The following is a 22906-nucleotide window of genomic DNA, read 5'->3' as shown; positions in this document are numbered from 1 at the left end:
GGAGTGGCCAGCACAGTCTTAACCCCATTGAGCTGTTGTGGGAGCAGCTTGACCGTATGGTACACAAGAAGTGCCCATCAAGCCAGTTCAATTTGTGGGAGGTTCTTCTGGAAGAGTGGAGGGAAGTCTCCCCAGATTACCTCAACAAATTAACAGCTAGTATGTCATTGGTCTGCAAAGCTGTAATTGTTGCAAAGAGAGCATTATTTGATAAAAGCAATGTTTGAAGGAGAAAATTATTATTTAAAATTAAATTCCTTATTCCTAACCATATAAATGTCTTGACAATATTTTCTATTCATTTTGCAACTCATTTGCAAGATTAAAGTGTGACTTTTATGTCTGATGCTGAAAGACCCAAAACATCTCATGATTCCAGGAACATCATGTTCGGGTCTTTAAAGATGTGATTTTAAAAAATAAATAAATAAATAAATAACTTCCTGTATTATAAATAGTTTTTTATTCACATTGCATTAATTTATCCATAGAATTAAAAGGAATACACATATTTATCAAATAAAATAATATTATAATATTATTTTATTTATCAGTCAAATGAAACAACTTGCTTTGTGGTGGAGGCATCTTGCCAACAGCATCATTTCTTTGCCGTTCCTTTATTTCCTTCGCCTCGAAATAGTTCTTCCTTGCACTCTTCTTTTTTCGTACTTTTAGAATAATTAGGTCGTGGCTCGCGAAAAAAGCTAAACCGAGTGATAAGCCTGAGACGCTTCAGTGCTTTAAAATAAAACGAGTTCATTGTTATGTTCCTTGATGGAAGAAGTGCAGCGGAAGCAGTACAGTCAAGACCGAAATTTTAACAGACGGAATTCAGACCCTTCAAAATTGAGTTACTGATAGCTATGACTCAAATTCCGATAAGTCTATCATATTTATTCAATATTTTTGGAATCCAGAGATTTAAAGTCGTTTAGTTTCAAACGCTTCAACGTATTACTCTGAAGTTTTAGGGACGGAACGTTTCTACTTCTGGTTCACTTGACGCAACGTCCGTGTACCCTCGCCAGACTACTACTGTAGCCTTCTTTAACCAAACGCGTTTCTTCAAAGTATTCTCATCGGGTGAGTACCCAAGTAAGAATTTAGTGGACTAAAACGTCCCATCTTTAAGCTTAGAGGAAGTCGTTTGGCTTGATGCTGAAACTTCCCAGGCTTAATTAACTTAGTTTTGTTTAGCTTAGCTCGCTAGTCAAGACACGCCAACACCTTCCGATTGCTTTGGTTTAAAAATTGTCTTAAAGATGCGGCAAGATACTACTGACTGAAGCCCAAAGAGTCGAGACGTGGATGACGAGGAGAGGAAATCCAGGCCACGACGAGCAACTGAAAAACGAAAGAAAATGAAGGTAAGACTATGACATATGATGCTTCTTATGCTATATTAGACTTGTTTTGATCTGACTGTTATCAGTGATTTCGACTGTTAAGGCAAAAATCCCATAGCTGACTTGCGATACGAGGCTCGCGATAACGATGATCTCACGATTTGGCGATACAAAATATCGTACAGGAAATCATTCTAGGATATTCACAGGAAAACAAGCTATATCCATCCTTTTGCTCTGAATTTAAATGAGTTTACCACTAGTAGCCGTCCAATCTGTTTGACCTGGAAGGGGTGGGGATAAACAGTCGTTCATTCCACTCCCACTTCCAAACGGAATTAAGCTTGTCACAACATGCAATAAGTCAAAGTGTGATGTAAATATGATGTGTTGGTCGTTCCATATTTAGAAATTAAATGTTTTTCTTTTGATTTGAGTTACGCTGCATGCCATGTCATGTTGGCTGTATTTATCCACGCTGTATTTAAACGGCACTCCTCCGCGGACAAGTCCTCTTGACAATGACAGCGTACCTAGACGACCCGTATGACATTTGCGCGCGGACTTCGGAGGGCACGGGTATTTAGAGCCCCGGACGATGTTCTCCATGAAAGTTAAAGATTTTCAGCTGAGGGAATTCGTTACCTTTGCCAGTTGATCGCGGCGGACGTCTCTAACGTAACCCGCCGAAGTCAGGCCCTCACAATCGAGCAAGATGTGTGCCCGTCCTTGCGCTGTTTCGCCAGCGGACAATATATGTATTCCAGCGGTGATGCTGAATATCTGAGTAAGAGCACTGTATGCCGTGCTGTTGAAAATGCTATACAGAAAAGTATCAGCTTCGCTGAATGTAAACGAATGTGGAGCTTTGCTCTCGTACGAGAAATTTATTTAGCAAACTTTTCCAGCGTTATTTCATTGTTTAAATGCTTTTATAATACTCATAAAAATATGTACACTATTAAACATTGAGAAAACTTTTTTTTTCCTGCCAACTCGAAGAGATTAAAATAAATGTCAAATCCACTGATGGAACAGACACAAAAATATAAACGACATAAATGTTTATTGAATATGCATCTTCCAGTCTTGTTTAACTGTGAGAATTCGTGAGAAAAGACAGGCTTTAATTTATGATCATTATGCCCAGGCATCGTCACAAATGTGATCAAACAAAACGCAACCACGCATCGCATCCCCGCATTTCCTCCTTCTCCTGAGTCCTCACAAATATAACATAAATTTTTTTCCACCCAGTGTCCCACAGACGTCACTGTAGAAGATATTCACCATAAGAAGCACGATCCCCTCCATGTTAAACAGGAAAAGGAGTCTGAGATACCGTACATCAAACAGGAGGCAGAGCCAGAGACCCCCGACATTAAAGAAGAAGAACATCAAGTTGAAATCCCCAAGTTTCCAATGGGTGTCACCGTGAAGAGTGAAGAAGACGAAGGAACAAGCGAAGAGAGCGGAGCAGCGAACCCGGACGGCCTCTTAGCTCCGCTTTCGGACAGCGACGACATAACGTCACACTCTTCTGACACTGATGAGGATATTGGCTTTGACCAAAATGCTACGAAATCCTCAAACAAATCATCGTTGAAAAGAGACACAAAGGACTGCGCGGTTGGAAAACCTTTTCCCTGTTCACTTTGTGATAAAACATTTTCTTTGAAACATCATTTAAAAACACACATGCGTATACACACCGGGGAGAAACCTTTCGCCTGCACACTTTGCAATAGAATGTTTTCTCAGAAGACTACTTTAGAAGTACATAAGCGCACACACACTGGAGAAAAGCCTTTCGCCTGCACACTTTGTGGTAAAAGATTTTCTCAGCAGTATAATTTAGAAAGACATAAGCCCACACACACTAGAGGGAAGCCTTTCGCCTGCACACTTTGTGGTAAAAGATTTTCTCAGAAGACTTATTTAAATAAGCATAAGTTTACACATACTGGAGAAAAGCCTTTCGCCTGCACACTTTGCGGTAAAAGATTTTCTCGGAAGACTCATTTAGAAAGACATAAGAGTATACACACAGGAGAAAAGCCTTTCGCCTGCACACTTTGCGATAAAAGTTTCTCTCAGAAGTCTGATTTAGGAATACATAAGCGTACACACACAGGAGAAAAGCCTTTTGCCTGCACACTTTGTGGTAAAAGATTTTCTCGGAAGACTCATTTAGAAATACATGAGCTTACACACACTGGTGGGCAGCCTTTCACCTGCACACTTTGTGGTAAAAGATTTTCTCACAAGACTTATTTAGAAAGACATAGGCGTAGACACACTGGAGAGAAGCCATTTGCCTGCCCACTCTGTGGTAAAAGATTTTCTCAGAAGATTTATTTAGAGACACATAAGCATACACACAGTGGAGAAAAGCCTTTCACCTGCACACTTTGTGGTAAAACATTCGTCGATAAGAGAGGTTTAAACACACACACACGCAGACACACAGGAGAGAAGCCTTTCACCTGCACACTTTGTGGGAAAAGATTCGTCGATAAGAGAGGTTTAAACAAACATACATGCAGACACACAGGAGAGAAGCTCCTGCACACTTTGCGATAAAAGATTTTCTCAGAAGACTAATTTAGAAATACATAAGCACACACACACTGGAGAAAAGTGTTTTGCATGCTAACTTTGTGGTAAAAGATTCGCTCAGAAAGGAACTTAATTAACGCATGCATGAAGCCACACTGAGTAAAAACCTTTGAATTGCAGCGTGTGACAAAATATTCTTATTCCTGCCACGCATTTACAGTGGGAAAAGTATTTCAACTTCCTTATTCAGTTTTCCTTTAGCCTCTTTTGAAAAAGTTGTTGAAATGATTTTTCAGCCGCTGTTCTTTTTCTATCCTATATGTACTGTATGTGTGTGTATATATATATATATATATATATATATATATATATATATATATATATTGTATATATATATATAATGCAGTGGGGCAAACAAATATTTATTCAACCACCAATTGTGCAAGTTCTCCTACTTGAAAAGATTAGAGAGGCCTGTAATTGTCAACATGGGTAAACCTCAACCATGAGAGACAGAATGTGGGGAAAAAACAACAGAAAAACACATTGTTGGATTTTTTAAGAATTTATTTCCAAATTAGAGTGGAAAATAAGTATTTGGTCACCTACAAACAAGCAAGATTTCTGGCTGTTAAAAAGGTTTAACTTCTTCTAACAAGGTCTAACGAGGCTCCACTCGTTACCTGTATCCATGGCACCTGTTTTAACTCATTATCCGTATAAAAGACACCTGTCCACAATGTCAGTCAGTCAGTCACACTCCAAACTCCTCTAGGGCCAAGACCAAACAGCTGTCGAAGGACACCAGAGACAAAATTTTAGACCTGCACAAGGCTGGGAAGACTGAATCTGCAATACGTAAAACGCTTGGTGTAAAGAAATAAACTGTGGGAGCAATTATTAGAAAATGGAAGACATACAAGACCACTGGTAATCTCCCTCGATCTGGGGCTCCATGCAAGATCTCACCCCGTGGCGTCAAAATGATAACAAGAACGGTGAGCAAAAATCCCAGAACCACACGAGAGGACCTAGTGAATGACCTACGGAGAGCTGGGACCACAGTAACAAAGGCTACTATCAGTAACACAATGCGCCGCCAGGGACTCAAATCCTGCACTGCCAGACATGTCCCCATGGTGAAGAAAGTACACGTCCAGGGCCGTCTGCAGTTCGCTAGAGAGCATTTGAATGATCCAGAAGAGGACTGGAAGAATGCGTTATGGTCAGATGAAACCAAAATAGAACTTTATGGTAGAAACACAGGTTCTCGTGCTTGGAGGAGAAAGAATACTGAATTGCATCTGAAGAACACCATACCCACTGTGAAGCATGGGGGTGGAAACATCATGCTTAGTGGCTGTTTTTCTGCAAAGGGACCAGGACGACTGAATGAATGGGGCCATGTATCAAGAGATTTTGAGTGAAAACCTCCTTCCATCAGCAAGGGCATTGAAGATGAGACGCCGCTGGGTCTTTCAGCATGACAATGATCCCAAACACACAGCCAGGGCTACAAAGGAGTGGCTTTGTAAGAAGCATTTCAAGGTCCTGGAGTGGCCTAGCCAGTCTCCAGATCTCAACCCCATAGAAAATCTGTGGGGGGAGTTGAAAGTCCGTGTTGTCCAACGACAGCCCCAAAACATCACTGCTCTAGAGGAGATCTTCATGGAGGAATGGGCCAAAATACCAGCAACAGTGTGTGAAAAGCTTGAGAAGAGGTACAGAAAACGTTTGGCCTCCATTATTGCCAACAAAATGTACATAACAAAGTATTGAGATGAACTTTTGGTATTGACCAAATACTTATTTTAAACCATGATTTGCAAATAAATTCTTTAAAAATCAAACAATGTGATTTTCTGTTTTGTTCCTCATTCTGTCTCTCATGGTTGAGGTTTACCCATGTTGACAATTACAGGCCTCTCTAATATTTTCAAGTGGGAGAACTTGCACAATTATTGGTTGACTAAATACTTATTTGCCCCACTGTACAGTATATATATATATAATATATATATATTAGGGATGTCAAACCATTAAAAATTTTAATCGACTTAATCACAGCTTAAAAATTAATCATACTTAATTGGAATTCAAACCATCTCTAAAAAATGCCACATTTTTCTGTAAATTATTGTCAGAATGGAAAGACAAGACGAATGTATACATTCAACATACTGTACATAAGTACTATATTTGTTTATTATAACAATAAATCCACAAGATGGCATTAACATGATAAACATTCTTACTGTGAAAGGTATCCACGGATAGAGATCTTGTAATTCTTAAAAGATAAATGTGAGTACAAGTTATAGTAATTTTGATAGTTTGTATATTGTGACTAAATATTGCCATCTCGTGTATTTGTTGAGCTAAACAAAATGTTTGAATAGAGTTTGACCAAAGTCTGACTATTATTTTGCATTGCTATTTTGATTGGGAATGCCAGTTTTCTTGGCATTGAGCGCTTTTCTTTTTGTGAACATCATTTTTTTTTTTTTTGAGAGACAGGAATATTTTTGTTGTTGTGCTTTCACTAAATGATACTGTAGCGACTTAACCGTTGTTAACTGCCCAAATGCATGATGGGAAGTTGGGCAACCATGACTGTCAGTGATGGCTGCAAATGGTATATCTTCTCTGCATTGTGTTCAATACAGGGTGTTAAGAAAAAGCTCATCTCCTGACATTCTTTAGCCTGGCACGGTCAGACTGTTCTCCCTGTATTTTTCAAACACTGAGCGAAAGGTCTGGGAACCAGCCCATTAACGGCCTCTCGAGTAGGTACAAAATCAATCGACAAATCAGATTAGTTTATTTGCGTGACGTGTTCCTAACGAGCAACGTCACTCTTGCGCGTCGGAAGTCGTCTCCACAACAACACAGATGGTGAACAGGAGGGCCGAGAATATGTTCCAATCCACGGTAAAATCAGTTTTAAATGACCAAAAACACATCGACATGAGTCATTGACAACAGTCTGTCTCGCGCTAGCCATGTTGAATATACTCCGCTCTCTTCGTATGTTTAGTTCCGCGCGCAAGTCCCTCGTCCTGCCCTCGTCGTTTTACTAACGTCACGTCTGCCCGTCGCTGATTGGTCCACTCCGCTGTCTGTTTGCTGTGGCTTGCTCCGCCCTGGAAATTGTATCCGCTGAATGGTGGCCAGACTCAATAGTTGGAACAGCGGTGAGTCTGGTGTACCAGGCAAGACATTCTTCCCCACTTCGCTCGCCACAGTAGTTATAATTGTTGTGGAAGAGATGTCAAAGCTTATACCAATAAATAGCGCTGCCCCAATGAATGCACGTGTCGACTCCACATAAATGCGTTAAATATTTTAACGTGATTCATTTCAAAAAATTAATTACCACCCGTTAACGCGATAATTTTGACAGCCCTAAATATATGTATGTATGTATGTGTGGAGTGTGTGACTGAAGTAATGGCAGCAATGTTCGAAGGAACAGAAAAGGAGGAAATGACAACAAACAAATCTCACTCTCAGATTCATCTACCACAACACGCGCTGAAGTACTGGCTGATGAAGTGAGTAAACAGCTTTGTGACCCCCAAATGCCATTTCTCTCATTGAGCAGTGTCTTACAGTTAAAGTTACAGTCAATAATTATTCTGTTTGCACCTTAATGACAGAGCTTGTCACTTATGTTCTGTACATGTGAACATGTACTGTACTAGCACATGCTATCTTTTTTGTCCAGCTGTGTTTTAGTTATAAAATGTACTGTCAATAGTTATTGTTTGCACCTTAATGACAGATCTTGTCAAATATTTACTGTACATGTGTAAACATTGTAGTTCCATGTTTTTTTTTTGTATTTTTAAGTCAAGAAAATGTTTTGTTCATTTATTTTTATTTAATCAAAATGTGCATTGTATTTTTGTTTGGTCAAAAGAAAACCACCTTGACCACCTTCGACCTGCCTTGTACTTGACCGACATAAATAAATGGACCCATGCTTGTATGACAAAAACAATTGTGGACCTTCAAGAATTGTATTTGAGGACCCCTGGACTAGAGTGTCACTTGGGACATAGCCAATTTGTATTTCTGTTTGTATTTTCGTTAATTTTTCATAACGTTGTATTTATCAATTAATTTAAAGCATTTAATTATTTTTTTAAAAACCATAGTGTGATCCATCTTATTTTCTTAGGTACTGCAGTCGTACAGGCAATTAAAGGGTATGTAACGGCAAAGGGGGTGTGAGACATCAATAGAACCGTTATATGCCAAGATAACAAATATTGATATAGTTAACAAAAAAATCAATCACATTAATGAGCAATTATCGAAAATAGATCGAAAATGACGAACATTTCCGAAAGTGTTCGCGAAACAGCCGAATGGGGCGGCGACGTCACACCAAGTGATTGACAGTCGAGGCGGAGCCAGGTGCCATTGTTTTTTATCGACGAGAGAGCAGCGTTCGGGTTTGTTTGACCAAAACATCACTAAAATGGTTCAAAACTGCTGTGCTATGTGGTGTACAAATAGCTATTTATCAGAATATAGTATCCATTAGTTCCCGAACCGACAATGGGTAAAGTTCGTCCGTGCAAAGAGGGCTAATTTTCTAGACCCAGCCTCCGGCACGGTTTTCTGTTATTTTCCACCTGAAAGCTTCTCGAACTATGGACAAGTGAAATCGGGTTTTGCTGCAAGATTGCTGCTCAAAGCAGATGCGGTGCCCACCATACACCAGCTACCTAAATGTCCCGAGATATCAAGAAAGAGGACGATGACTGGCAAAGGAGGCTAAGGCTAAGCAAAGGAGGGGAGCAGCCAAGCTCGAAATGGCCAGAGTGAGTACTCTTTTATAATAAAAAAAATATCACGCATTGGATACAGGACTGGACACGTATAAATTATCGCTCATAAAAGATATAGAACAAATCCTCTGATCCCATTCATATTTGTGTCTGTTGGCAGAGCGAAAAACTATGATAGCGCCATAAATGATAATTATTCTATACATTACTTTATTTTGCGGTCACGGTGTATCAGCTTCACAAAAAGAAATGCAAAAAATAACATTCGTTGTTTCCCACACTATCTGCTGCCGATGTTTCATCAGTGTCATTGCTCCCCTCAATGACCGTTTCATTACGCTGCATTGGCATTCGTTTGGGCTCAAATTGGTAACCTAAAACACCAATTAAAGCTTCGTAACTCTCCTCGTCACCATTAGATGAACATTCGTTACGTCCTTCTACGTCGGATTCTTCGCTGAAACTAGAAACGAAATTGTCTGCCATCATCGCCGTCATTCAGTATTAAAGCACTGAGCCTTTTTTCTTGTTGAAGAAACACCCCTCACTGTCAATTCTGAATTCTCTTTTATTGACAACGAGGGGTGTTTCTTCATGAGGGAACCTGGAATATGTGCAGGAAGAACACAATACAACAGCATAAACAGCCAGTGGCGCCACCAGGGGGTGGCCAGGGGTGGCCACGGCCCCTGGCTATAAACTGATTGGCCATCCCACTGGCCACCCCGCTTGCCAGTATATCGTTAGATTGTTGTAGCATCAGTTATGCATTTCATCCCAAATGAATGCATTTATTTTGTTTTGTTAAATGTAGGGCTGTCAAATTTATCGCGTTAACGGGCGGTAATTTAAAAAAATTAATCACGTGAAAATGTTTATCGCAATTAACGCATTCGCGGTACGACTCATTCACACATTGCCGCAAACAGCCTACAATGGCGCCATTTTACTTATATACAGAGATAAGAGGCAGTGTCAAGTGAGTGGAGTAGATACAAGCATTCATTGGGGCTGTGCTTTTAATTGGCAAAAGCTTTGTCATCTCTCACACAGCAACTATAAATATTGTGGGAAGCGACGTGGGGAAGAATGACAGGAGTTGATCTTTTTCTTAACACCCTGTATTGTACCCAACGCAGAGAAGATATAGCATTTGCAGCCACCACACACAGTCATGGTTGCACCACTTCCCATTATGCATTTGGGCAGAACAGTTAAGTCGCTACAGTATCATGTACTGAAAGCTCAACAAATACACTAGATGGCAATATTTAGTCACAATATACAAACTCACATTTATCCTTTAAGAATTACAAGTCTTTCTACCCGTGGATCCCTTTCACAGAAAGAATGTTAATAATGTTAATGCCATCTTGTGGATTTATTGTTATATTAAACAAATACAGTACTTATGTACAGTATGTTGAATGTATATATCCGTCTTGTCTTATCTTTCCATTCCAACAATAATTTACAGAAAAATATGGCATATTTTAGAGATGGTTTGAATTGTGATTAATTACGATTAATTAATTTTTAAGCTGTGATTAACTCGATTAAAAAATTTAATCGTTTGACAGCCCTAGTTAAATGTACACCTTATGCCTAATATATACATAACACAATAAAACAGAATTGTTGTGGAACTCAAAATGTTGACTGGACAGTTATGGACTATGCACATTAAATCATTAGTAACATCAAATATTACACAATACACCAAAGTATATCAGTAGCCGTGTCCTTAAGTCTTTCTGATAGTTTTCCCCTGGCCTTTTTACTACAATAATATAATGAAAACCGGAAATTATTGCTTTTAGTTTTGGCCACCCCAAGATTTTAAGTGGCCCCATCTGGCCACCCCTAGGAAAAATTTCTGGAGGCGCCACTGCAAACAGCTCAAAACACCGCTAATTCTCCCCTCACTAGAAGGAATTCTATTGATGCAGACAGGCGCTGCCCCCCTAGTGGCCGGTGGCACTCTCTTCACTTGAAATGACGTCACACACACAATCTGCCAGATCTCGGGCGCCGGTCGTTTTAGCTTGACAATCGAGCCAAATTTATCTCATTTTCTTGTGTGTAATTACACGAAGTGGCATGATATGAATACTAAAGGCATGCGTTTATGGATAAATGATGAAATATTAACATTTTCCCAGGGCATGACATACTCTTTAAAGCAGGTGTGTTGGAGCGGGATTGATGTTTAGCAGGTTCGCAAACATTTATAGAATTATTTGACCTTTTTATTCTAACTTCAACATTTTTGTTCTTTACTGGCTGACTTTACTATCAACTTTTAAAAAAAAAAAATCTCTGTCCGATATATAAATCAATTTAAGACTAGAGTAACTTGGGGACATAGCCATTTTCAATTAGTTTGTTTTATCAATTCATTTATAGCATATAATTTAATAGATGAACATGAACAACGATTTTTAAAAATATATAAGCAATTATAATATGTATTTATCAAAGTCTTGTGAAACAACCTTCTTTGAGTCTAGGCACCTGCCAACAGCGACATCTCCTGGCCGTTTCCTGTCTTCGCCGCGATTTCGTTCTTCCTTGCACTCTTCTTCTTTCGTATTTAGGAATAATTAAGTCTCATGGGTAGCGCCGTAGCGGAGAAATAACGCTAAATGAAATGAGCCTGAGAAGCTTCAATGCTTAAAAATGAAGCGAGTTCATTGTAATGTTCTTTGATGGAAGAAGTGCAGGGGAAGTAATACAGTAAATGGTTAAAGTCCAAACTTTCAACAAATGCAATTAAGGATTATTTTAATTCTGAGCCTTCAAATTTAGTTATTGACAGTGATGACTAGAATTTTTAAATGATGATCATATTTATTGATTTTTTTTTCAAGTGATGAGAATTTTTTTAAAAAACTTTATTTACACAAAAACAACTACAAGTAATGGGCGAACAATTCACATACAATCAACAGATTTACAACAACAACAACAACAAAATTAAAGTAAACAAAATGGTCGGGGTCAATTTGGTCCTTATAGCTTTGGGGTTCAAAGCGGAACTTAAAATCGTCCAAATATAAAGAAAACATTTTCCCAAAAACATGAAAATTTGGTCTTTGATTAGCATATTTTACTCAGTGAATGTGAAATTTTGCCAATATTAAAATAAGATTTACAACATATATTTTATCCATTTCTGGTTCTTCCAGTGATGAGAAGTCGTGATGGACCGCTTTAACATATTACACTGAAGTTTCAGCGTTTATACTTCCGGTTCATTTGACGCAACCGCTGTGTACCCATGCAGGACTGGCTGTTCTTTCGTGTTCCCTTCTCCAACCAAACGAGCTCCTTCAAAACATTCTCATCGGGTAAGTACAGAATTTACAATTTAGAGTCTGATTTTAAAGCATAGTGGAAATCGTTTGGCTTTATGTTGAAGCTTTGCAGCTTTAGCTAACTTAGTTTAGTTTAGCTTAGCTCGCTAGCTAAGACACGTTAACAAAGGTGACCATATTTTGATTTCCAAAAAAGGACACTCAGCCCGGCCTCAAGATACTTGAATTTTACTCGAAGTTCACTCAAAGATGTCTATATCACTTTAATATATTTAATGCGTGCCCCCTCACTCTGGGTGGGAAAATGCAGTTTGAAAAAATAAAAAAATAATAATGACTGAAATATAATATGCATATATACATATAATGCAGACCCATGGAAATGTAGTCCAGTCAATACACATACACACAGTAGGCTATGTGCCAACTAAACATTTTTATAAATTACTATCATGACAATTGTCTTTGACAAATCGTTATTGCCATTCAATTGATATCCTCATTCAATGTTCTAGATTGCACACAAACAATAACCGAAGTAAACTGACAAACTATTCAGCCAGCATGTTTCCAAATGTAGCAGTTCAAAACTACGTTTCCCATAATGCCTAGTATGGTTTAGCTTACTGATAGCTAGCTGAGGCAAAAATCAAACTTTGCTAGAAAAGTTTACAATCATCGGCAGCGCAACGATGCGACACCAAATGGGATTTTACAGTCAAAGCTCCGACAAGTCAACAGTTGCCATTATTTACGTATTTATCGTTAAAAACTTAACAACTGGGCAGGCGCTGTGGCCAAATTGTCAACCCAGTAGATGGCGGTAATGGCTCATGATAGGGGTAAACTGCCAACATAAACAAGAAGAACTACTCCTTCCCTCCCTTCTAGTAGGAGCCATGTCAGCTGCTGCCACCCAGCGGCCGGAGGGATTCTCTGTAAATTGGTCCCGTGAAAAATCATAAAAACTGGACATTTTTATGAATTTATAGAACCCGCCCGGACGACGAGGATACTACGTGAAAATAGGACTCGTCCGGGCAAAAGAGGACGTTTGGTCACCCTTACGTTAACGCATTCCGATTGCTTTGGCTTAACGCCACTTCCGATTTGCAAACTTGGTTTTCAGGAAAAGTAGACCGGTTAACATGAGAGTGAATACATTTAATTGTATAAGATCCTTCTCGACTTGTCTTTTAGATGCGACAAATTACTACTAAGTGAACGCCAACGCAACCCCAAACATCCAAGTCAACGAGGAGAGGAAATTCTGGGCGCGGCGAACAACTACAAAAGAAAATGAGGGTAAGATCATCACATTCGGTGTTGTATTTTTCATGCAATATCAGACTTGCCGTAATGCAATTGTGATCAGTGAATGTGACCGTAGATCAGTGGTTCTCAATTATTTTCTATTACGCCCCTCCAAGGAAGACGTAAATGTTTCGCGCCCCCCCCAGACTCTACCGCCACTGTAAATAGTATCATTTGTCTATATTACTATTATAAGTATGCCTCTGCCTAACATTGTGTCCTTTTTTCTATTAGAGAAAAAAAGTAACATAGATCAACTTATAATAAAGTACTATATAAGTAATTTATAATAAAGTACTTTATTAACATTGATTTGTTTGTAGCAGAAAAGACTTAACGCGCATCAATTTGCCTGAATTAAAAAAAAGTCACATCCAAACTGTAAAACTACACTCAAAGTACATTTTTGACCATTTAATACTGAAAAATGAGATGTAATAAAATCAGTAAATAATAACAAATTCAAATTGATTAGAAACATTAACTCATGAAGACAATATGCCAAAAAAATTCACCGAAAAAAAACAAAACTGAATAGAAGGGAAAAAAAGTGTCTTTGGACAGAAGAACAGTTTTTATTTTCGCTGCTCACAGTATCCCCTCCTTTGCAATGGTGTGGGGTTATTTTGCACTGAGCATACAAACAGTGCTCACTGGTTTACTGATATAACACTGACAAAGCGGGACGATTGTTGGCAATATTCGGCACGTTTTCGCTGAAAAACAATCAAGCGGCTTATCAATTAGACTGGGGTCTAATGTCTTTTTAAGTGGCGTCTTAATTGATTTGGCTTCCTGCTGTCCACTATAATCATTTTTAGACACAGTAAACAGTGGTCTGTCCTCATCTCCCACTGTATTAAAAGTCAAAGCCAAGAGGCAAACGGCCCGAAAAAGCGCATTCTCGGCGGCCGAGGGAGAGCTGTAGGTGAGGGCGGTCGTCGTGACGATCCCAAGCCGAAAATGGCACTTCTCGTGCGGACAGGTGAGAACCGGAGAAGAAAGTGGGTAGCTGTGTAAGTCCAGCCAGAAAACGGCTTTCGAAAACGACGCACGGCTCTTCATATCTCTTTTCTGTGTGCTCTTGCTTAGTTCAAACATACTTCACGCACTCTGAAAATGTGAGAGCCACTGCCACCCACTGAGTGGATGTGGAAGTACACTTTATTCTAGTACGGCAAAAAAAAAAAAAAAAAAAAGCAGGTTCCCCGAGGTCACATGCGCCACCCCTGGCATCACTCTGTATATATATATATATATATATATATATATATATATATATATATATAGTTCGTGATACATAAAAGGCAGGAAAGTATTAGACAATGACATTGAGACCAAAAAAAAAATAAAGCATCTTGATAAATGTCAAAACAGTAAATAAAACTGATAAAATCCAAAGAATCAAAACCCTTAAGAAATAAAAACAGGCGACCCCAGTTCGAATATATGGCGAGTCTAAAAAAGTGGGTCTTCGGCCGTGGTTTAACAAAGCCTAGATTCTTAAAGGTGCGGATTTCAGGGGAGAGGCTGTTCCACAATCTGGGGTCATCAACTGCAAATGCCCCCGCCCCCCCACACCGTTTAAGTTTCGACCTTGGAACTTGCAAAAGAAGCTGGCTGGTAGAACGAAGAGCCCTGCCAGAGTTACAGAGGGTGAAAATCTCAAAAAAGGAGCCAGGTCATTAATAAAATTAAAAACAAACAATAAAAGTTGGAAATCAATTGTAAAATTAACAGGAAGCCAGTGGTGGGATGATTGCACGGGGGTAATATGTAGAGGTGGGAATCTTTGGCCACCTAACGATTAGATTACGATTCAGAGGCAACGATTCGATTATAAGTAGGGAGAACAAGTACTGTATTTGATACACTGCCGATTTTGCTGGTTTTCCCACTTGCAAAGCATGTAGAGGTCTGTAATTTGTATCATAAGTTCTCTTCAACTGTGAGGGACGGAATCTCATACAAAAAAAACAGAAAATCACGTATGATTTTTAAAAATAATAAATTTCCATTTAATTGCATGAAATAAGTATTTGATACATCACAAAAATTGAACTTAATATTTGGTACAGAAACCCTTGTTTGCTATTACAGATACCAAACATTTCCTGTAGTCCTTGACAAGGTTTGCACACACTGCAGCAGGGATTTTGGCCCACACCTCCATGCAGATCTTCTCCAGAGCCTTCAGGTTTCGGGGCTGCTGCTGGGCAACACGGACTTTCAGCTCCCTCCATAGATTTTCTATCGGGTTCAGATCTGGTGACTGGCTAGGCCACTCCAGGACCTTAAGATGATTCTTATGGAGTCATTCTTTAGTTGCTTTGGCTGTGTGCTTTGGGTCGTTGTCATGCAGGAAGACCCAGCCACGACCCATCTTCAGGGCTCTCACTGAAGGAAGGAGGTTGTCAGCCAAGATCTGGCGATACATAGCCCCATCCATCCTCCCCTCAATACGGTGCAGTCGTCCTGTACCCTTGGCAGAGAAGCAGCCCCAAAAAACAATGTTTCCTCCTCCATGTTTCACGGTTGGGATGGTGTTCTTAGGGTTGTACTCATCCTTCTTTTTCCCCCAAACACGACGAGCCGAGTTTAGACCAAAAAGTTCAATTTTGGTCTCATCCGACCACATGACCTTCTCCCATTGCTCCTCTGGATCATCCAGATGGTCAGTGGCAAACTTCAGATGTGTCTGGACATGCACTGGCTTCAGCATCGGGACCTTGCGTGCGCTGTAGGATTTTAATCCATAACGGCGTAATGCGTTTCCGATGGTTTTCTTCGAGACTGTGGTTCTAGCTCTCTTCAGGTCATTGACCAGGTCCTGCTGTGTAGTTCTGGGCTGATCCCTCACCTTCCTCATGATTAGTGATACCCCACGAGGTGAGATCCTGCATGGAACCCCGGAACGAGGCAGCTTGACTGTCAACTTGAACTTCTTCCATGAATAATCGCTCCAACAGTTGTTACCTTCTCACCAAGCTGCTTGCCTATTTTCCTGTAGCCCATCTCAGCCTTGTGCAGGTCTATTATTTTATCCCTGATGTCCTTACACAGCCCTTTGGTCTTGGCCATTGTGGAGAGGTTGGAGTTTGTTTGTTTGAGCATGTGAACAGGTTTCTTTTATACAGGTAACAAGTTCAAATAGGTGCAGTTACTTCCGGTAATGAGTGGAGAACAGGAGGGGTTCTTAAAAAAAAACTGTGAAATATTTACTAGTTGGTAATGTAAATACAAATTTATTATTTAAAAATTATATAATGTGATTTTCTGGATTTTTGTATTAGATTCCGTCCCTCACAGTTGAAGAGAACTTATGATACAAATTACAGACCTCTACATGGCTTGCAAGTGGGAAAACCAGCAAAATCGGCAGTGTATCAAATACTTGTTCTCCCCACTGTAAGTCGATTATTGATGACACCCACAAACCCCCCAAGCTATTAGCTGCTTTCAATGTTCCGTACATTAGTTACAAAATTTGTACAAAAAGCCTCTCAGGCTTAAATAAACGACTTTCAGTATCAAATTAACTATTCAAAACAGTATATAAAATACTCAAATCCCCATTCTGTAACAGCAGCTTTAAACTCCATTCAATTCATTTAATGCTGTGAATCAACCGTTAAAGTTGTTAAAATTGCTCTCGTTATTCCATAATTTCCCTTCTGTCTTCTTTAGACCTGTGAAAGTTTGAATGACCATGATCTGAACATGTGAAAACTGTTTTGAAGATAGATTCAAGTCAAGATTTTGCCGATTTAGGAGTATTTTTGATAAAGTCTCCTGCTTTAAGATGGCGGCAGTTTACCAACGCCGGCAAGTCTGTCATTTTGCATCTAGTTTTCAATACATGTGCTGCTAACGCCTTTGAGAATCTCATTTTGCATCTAGTTCTACATTCATATGATATCTACAGTGCCCTCCATAAATATTGGATTCATAATAATTATGTGTTTTTTAGGTTCTAATATTTTTTTTCTAAATAATATGGGACCTTAATGGAAAAAAAAAGAAAAATCCAACCTTCAAAACAAGTGCATTTTTTCAGTGGGGAAAAAAATCCCACATAAAGAAATAATTATTCGACATCAAATAATGTGTGTCACAATGATTAGCACCCCTGGTGTTAATACTTTGTACAACCCCCTTTTGCCAACAAAACAAGGTCTGGGGACTGAGATGGCCATGGGAGGAGCTTGATTTTGTGTCTGGTGAACCATTTCTATGTAGATTTGGCCATAATTTTAGGGTCATTGTCTTGCTGAAAGACCCAGTGACGACCCATCTTCAGCTTTCGGGCAGAGGGCAACAGATTTTGATTTAAAATGTCCTGGTATTTCAAAGCATTCATGATGCCATGCACCCTAACAAGCCAAATCTACACAGAAATGGTTCACCAGACACAAAATCAAGCTCCTCCCATGGCCATCTCAGTTCCCAGACCTCAACCCCATTGAAAACCTGTGGGGTGAGCTGAAGAGGAGAGTACAGAGGAGAGGACCCAGGTCTCTGGATTATTTAGAGAGATTCTGCAAAGAGGAATGTCTTTCTGTCTTTTCCCATCTTGTGAAACATTATAGAAGATTAGGTGCTGTTTTGTTGGCAAAAGGGGGTTGTACAAAGTATTAACAGCAGGGGTGCTAATTATTGTGACACACATTATTTGATGTCAAATAATTATTTCTTTATGTGGGATTTTTTCCCCACTGAATAAATCCACTTGTATTGAAGGTTTGATTTTTCTTTTTTTTCCCATTAAGGTCCCATATTATTTAGAAAAAAAATATTAGAAGCTAAAAAACACATAATTATTATGAATCCAATAATTATGGAGGGCACTGTATTACCTACCGTAGCATGATGTGGACGAAGTTTGTAGCGGCTGTCGGCAGCAGTCAGGTATTATTGTTTTTTTTTCATCTAGCGGCATGTGTTGAGCCAGAGCCATGACTTGAGCATTGTCATTACCCAGGTAATGACAAGCATGATGTTTACTCTCAGTACGCAATGCGGTCCGTTCCTCATTGCATCCCGAAGACCGCGCTGACAGTGTTTTAGTTCCGGTTTACTTGACATATTTCAATAATCGGAATTTGGATGTTTGTGAATCGTTCTCGAATTTTGCACGGCCAAATCGTGAATAATCTAAGAATCGGAAATTACGACACCTCTAGTTCACATCTGGGTGTACCGGTTAAAAATCGGGCAGTAGCATTTTAAACAAGTTGCAGAAGATAAAGAGAGCAAACATGAAATATGAAGTTAGATAATACATCAATATACTAGTCCTTCCAATAAAAGGCTTTAACTAAGACAGTTTAATGTAAGATATATGAAACTTTAATTTTAATCATTACATTGTGGAAAATAATAAACTGTATCACAATGTGCGAATTTTTTTGGGAATGACCTTTTTATTTCTCCCCATATTATAAAAAAATATGCAACCTGAATATCATGGCAAAACCTCGACTTTACCAAATCAAGTGATTTGAATCAAGAGAATTTTTTTCTCCTCCCAGTGTCCTGCCGATGTCACCGAAAAAGATTTTCACCATGAGAAGCACAATCCCCTCCACGTTAAACAGGAAGAGGAGTCTGAGATGCCGTACATCAAACAGGAGGCAGAGCCAAAGACCCCCGACATGAAAGAAGAAGACCAGGAAGTTGAAATCCCCAAGTTTCCAATGGGTGTCAGTGTTAAGAGGGAAGAAAACGAAGGTCCGAGCGGAGCAGCGAACCCTTCGACCGACAGCTCATTTCAGCACTTGACGACAAAAGAAGAGGGACGATCGCAACCGGACGGCCTCTTAGTTCCGCTTTCGGACAGCGACGACATAACGTCACACTCTTCTGACTTTAATACTGATGAGGAGGATGATGACTTTGACCAAAATGCTTCAAAATCTTTAAACGAGTCATCATTGAAAAGAGAAACAAAGGAATGCGCGGTTGGGAAACCTTTTGCCTGTTCACTTTGTGATAAAACATTTCCCTGGAAATATAACTTAGAGGCACACATGCGTACACACACTGGAGAGAAGCCTTTTGTCTGCACACTTTGTGGTAAAAGATTCATCGAGAAGAGATGTTTAAACAGACATACAAGTAACCACACTGGACAGAAGCCTTTCGCCTGCACACTTTGCCATAAAACATTTTCTTCGAAATATCATTTAAAAAGACACATGCGTACACACACCAGGGAGAAGAAGCCTTTTGTGTGCACGTGTTGTGGTAAACGATTCACTCAGAAGGGACATTTAGTATCGCACACAAGAAACCACACTGGAGAGAAGCCTTTTGCCTGCACACTTTGTGATAAAAGATTCACCCATAGTGGAAATTTAAACATTCACACAAGAACACACACTGGAGAAAAGCCTTTTGCCTGCACATCTTGTGGTAAAAGATTCTTTGATAAGAGAGGTTTAAGCAGACACGCAAGCAGACACACCGGAGAGAAGCCTTTCGCCTGCACACTTTGTGGTAAAAAATTCTTCACGAAGGCAAATTTAAACGTTCACATAAGAACACACACTGGAGAGAAGCCTTTCACCTGCACACATTGTGGTAAAAGATTCACTCAGAAGATTGATTTAGAAAGGCATAAGCGCACACACACTGGAGAAAAGCCTTTTGCCTGCTCACTTTGTGGTAAAAGATACGCTGATAAGACTGATTTCGAAAGGCACAAGCGTACACACACTGGAGAAAAGCCTTTTGCCTGCACATCTTGTGGTAAAAGATTCCTCGATAAGAGAGGTTTAAAGAGACACACAAGGAGACACACTGGAGAGAAGCCTTTTGCATGCACACTTTGTGGTAAAAGATTCGTCGATAAGGGAGGTTTCAACAAACACACAAGAAGACATGCTGGAGAAAAGCCTTGTGTAGTGACGGTGAGATGAAGCCTCATGAGGCATTGCACCACTTGAGCCAATTGGTTCGAGATAGGGTTCATTTCTCGGAGCTTCATGCGTCCACAGATCCACCTACTGGCCAAGTGTATAATCGCAGTCATTTGTCTCCCAACCACATGAGTGATTCGTTAATTTTTGTGTGTGTGTCTGTTGGGAAGGTGTTATTTAGCAAAATATTGTCTGACCAAATCCTCGATCTACATAGATTATCATGCAAGTAGCCTATTTTTTTTTCTTTAGCTTTGTTTTAATTACTTTCCAGTCAAAGAAGTTGAGTTTGGCATACATCTTCAGCAATGGGATCAAACTCATAACCTGAGTGACCATAATCTATGAGGCCAGTACCCCCTGAATCGAAAAGAAAAAAAACAAAAAAACCCTGAATCGAAAAGAAAAAAAACAAAAAGGACCTATAGATATGTAAGATAAGTTGTATGCCAAATATATTATGCCAGTTTGCTCTCCCACAGCTATTATACGCGCACTCCCAAGCTATTATGAAGAATACAGTTTTAGCCCATAATCATGTGCTTACATTTTTATTATCGGCAATTGCTCACATTCTGCTGATAGATACACACACATGTTGATTCATCACAAAACGTCTCAGTACTTTTCCACCAAGCTACAGTACTTTGAGTGCAAATATGTGTTCAAAACAAAGATATCTTGCCCGCTCAAGAGTGTGACTGTTAATTTAATCAAGAGTGTGACTGTTCAATCAACGACTAGAATAAGGAAATTGCCCGATCGAAACTGCCACGTTGGACATCAGTGTTGTAACTGTATTCTGCCCAGCAACAAGCCCTCAATAAAAGTTAGCAGTGCGGGGGAGCTCAGAGAGAGACTTCGATGAGACATTGGTCGCGGAACTCTGTCTCCTTGCTCTCCCAACCTGCAGGTTGAAAAACGTCAACTGTCTGACTCTGTCTCACTTTATGCCCTGCCTTTTGTCAGCTTGCCTTGGGTAAATAAGTTAAAGAACGAGTTGTAGACCTAACAAGATATGAAACAAAAACGCACACATAGACATACAGTACCTTACAATCATAAAAAATATTGATATGGCGATGTCTCCTGTAGGTCAGCAATGCCGAGCAGCTCCCCAAAATTCAATGCAAAACAAATTATACATATGAGCTTTTGGGTCCAGTAAGAGGAGTGGCTACATACAGTCACAGTCATACATCACTCATGAAGTAAAACAATATATTTTTTTAATGTAATGTGTTTGTGTGAAAATGATTCCATAAATTGCATCATCATAATGTGGCAGGATGTGCAATGTGTTATTTTTCCCTGAAAATCACATGTGCGAATATATCCGGTGTTGCATGGATCCGCGAAGCAATCCGACCCCTTGCCCAGGACAGGACTCAAACCCACCGCGCACGGCGCATCCAGGACGGCAGGCGGGTGCTTATGCTTGAGTAATTTGGACATTGATGTAGCAACAGGATGGTAGGGGTTTTCATTTTTTTATTAAAGACAGTTCTCCACAGAGAGGAAGTACTGTTTCTTGCTGGCTGGCTCCATCCTAGTATCAACTACTGTACCCTTCTCTCAACTCAAAACTTTTGCAATTCTTAAACACCCACATTTTGAATGCAGCTAGAGGTGTTGATAGACTGTAGCGAGCTGTCAAACCGCGCAGTATGGAGGTAGATTTGTGTCTATTATTCAACTTAAAAAAGTTGCTTCACTAAAAGTCGCTTCAATCAAAATATATATTTTCAATAAAAAAAAAAAGTCACTTCAATCAAAAACAAATGTGAATGCATAATTAGTTTGACACTCAAAAAATGCATTTGAAAACAATTTTTCTTAGATTTTTTTTTTTTTGATTGAAGTCGTTTTTTTTTATTCAAACAACTTTATTAAGTTGCTTTAAACCCCAATAAATATCAAAATAAAAATCTCTAAAGATAATATTTTTTCAATCATAGAAAAAAATGTTTTTGAATACGAAAAAATATTTGAGACTCAGAAATTTGCATTTGAACACTTAATTTTTCATTGAAACTTTTCTCTGATTGAAGCATTCCTTTTTGTGTTTGGGCCATATCATGGGTAGGGCATTTGTGTCTAAATCATTCAATCCCAGAAAAAGTTGCTTCAGTCATAAAAACTTTTCAATCAAAGAAAAAAATTGCCCTTCCTAAATATATATATAAATAGCGGAAAACACAAAACTGAAAAAGCAGTTTCTGCTCTTGCACTCCTCTTTAAAAGAAACTGCTGTATTTTGAGCCAAAACAATTGTTGTGTTCGATAGAAGAACATGTCTATATAATGCCATAGCAGATTTATGGCGCACTAAGCCTCCAAACTTTTTTAAATTTGTCCGTTTTACCCTGAAAACCCCCGTTTACAGAAATCACGCAACCGCTTTTGTTTCAACATAGCCATAAAAAGAAGGTAAGCAATTATATTTATTATTAATAATGTCTGCCATTTTTAGCTTAGAATCATTAATTGATGTCTAATATTTAGTTTAATAAAAAAACGACTTTAAAAAATTTACATATTTTAAACTTTTAAACGAATTACGTCACAATGAAAAATTTGGCGTCTGTAAAAAAGTAATGGATATCTACCTCATAACTATCGCCTAATTGTATTTTTTTGTTACTGTT

General features: G+C 39.1%; 1 protein-coding gene and 1 pseudogene across 1 annotated transcript; both read left to right on the top strand.

The window, feature by feature from the left end:
- Window positions 1-623: 623 nt before the first annotated feature.
- On the top strand, window positions 624-3939 carry LOC130918905 (zinc finger protein OZF-like; annotated as a pseudogene).
- Window positions 3940-11976: 8037 nt separating this feature from the next.
- On the top strand, window positions 11977-21819 carry LOC130918847 (gastrula zinc finger protein XlCGF57.1-like). The gene is made up of 3 exons (XM_057840987.1): window positions 11977-12057; window positions 13225-13329; window positions 18870-21819. The coding sequence occupies exons 2-3, from the start codon at window positions 13324-13326 to the stop codon at window positions 20256-20258; spliced, it is 1395 nt and encodes a 464-aa protein (XP_057696970.1). The 5' UTR covers window positions 11977-12057; window positions 13225-13323; the 3' UTR covers window positions 20259-21819.
- Window positions 21820-22906: the final 1087 nt, after the last annotated feature.

Source organism: Corythoichthys intestinalis, chromosome 1, assembly GCF_030265065.1.
Source record: "Corythoichthys intestinalis isolate RoL2023-P3 chromosome 1, ASM3026506v1, whole genome shotgun sequence".
Taxonomy (NCBI): Eukaryota; Metazoa; Chordata; class Actinopteri; order Syngnathiformes; family Syngnathidae; genus Corythoichthys; species Corythoichthys intestinalis.
This window is presented reverse-complemented; position numbering and strand designations above follow the sequence as displayed.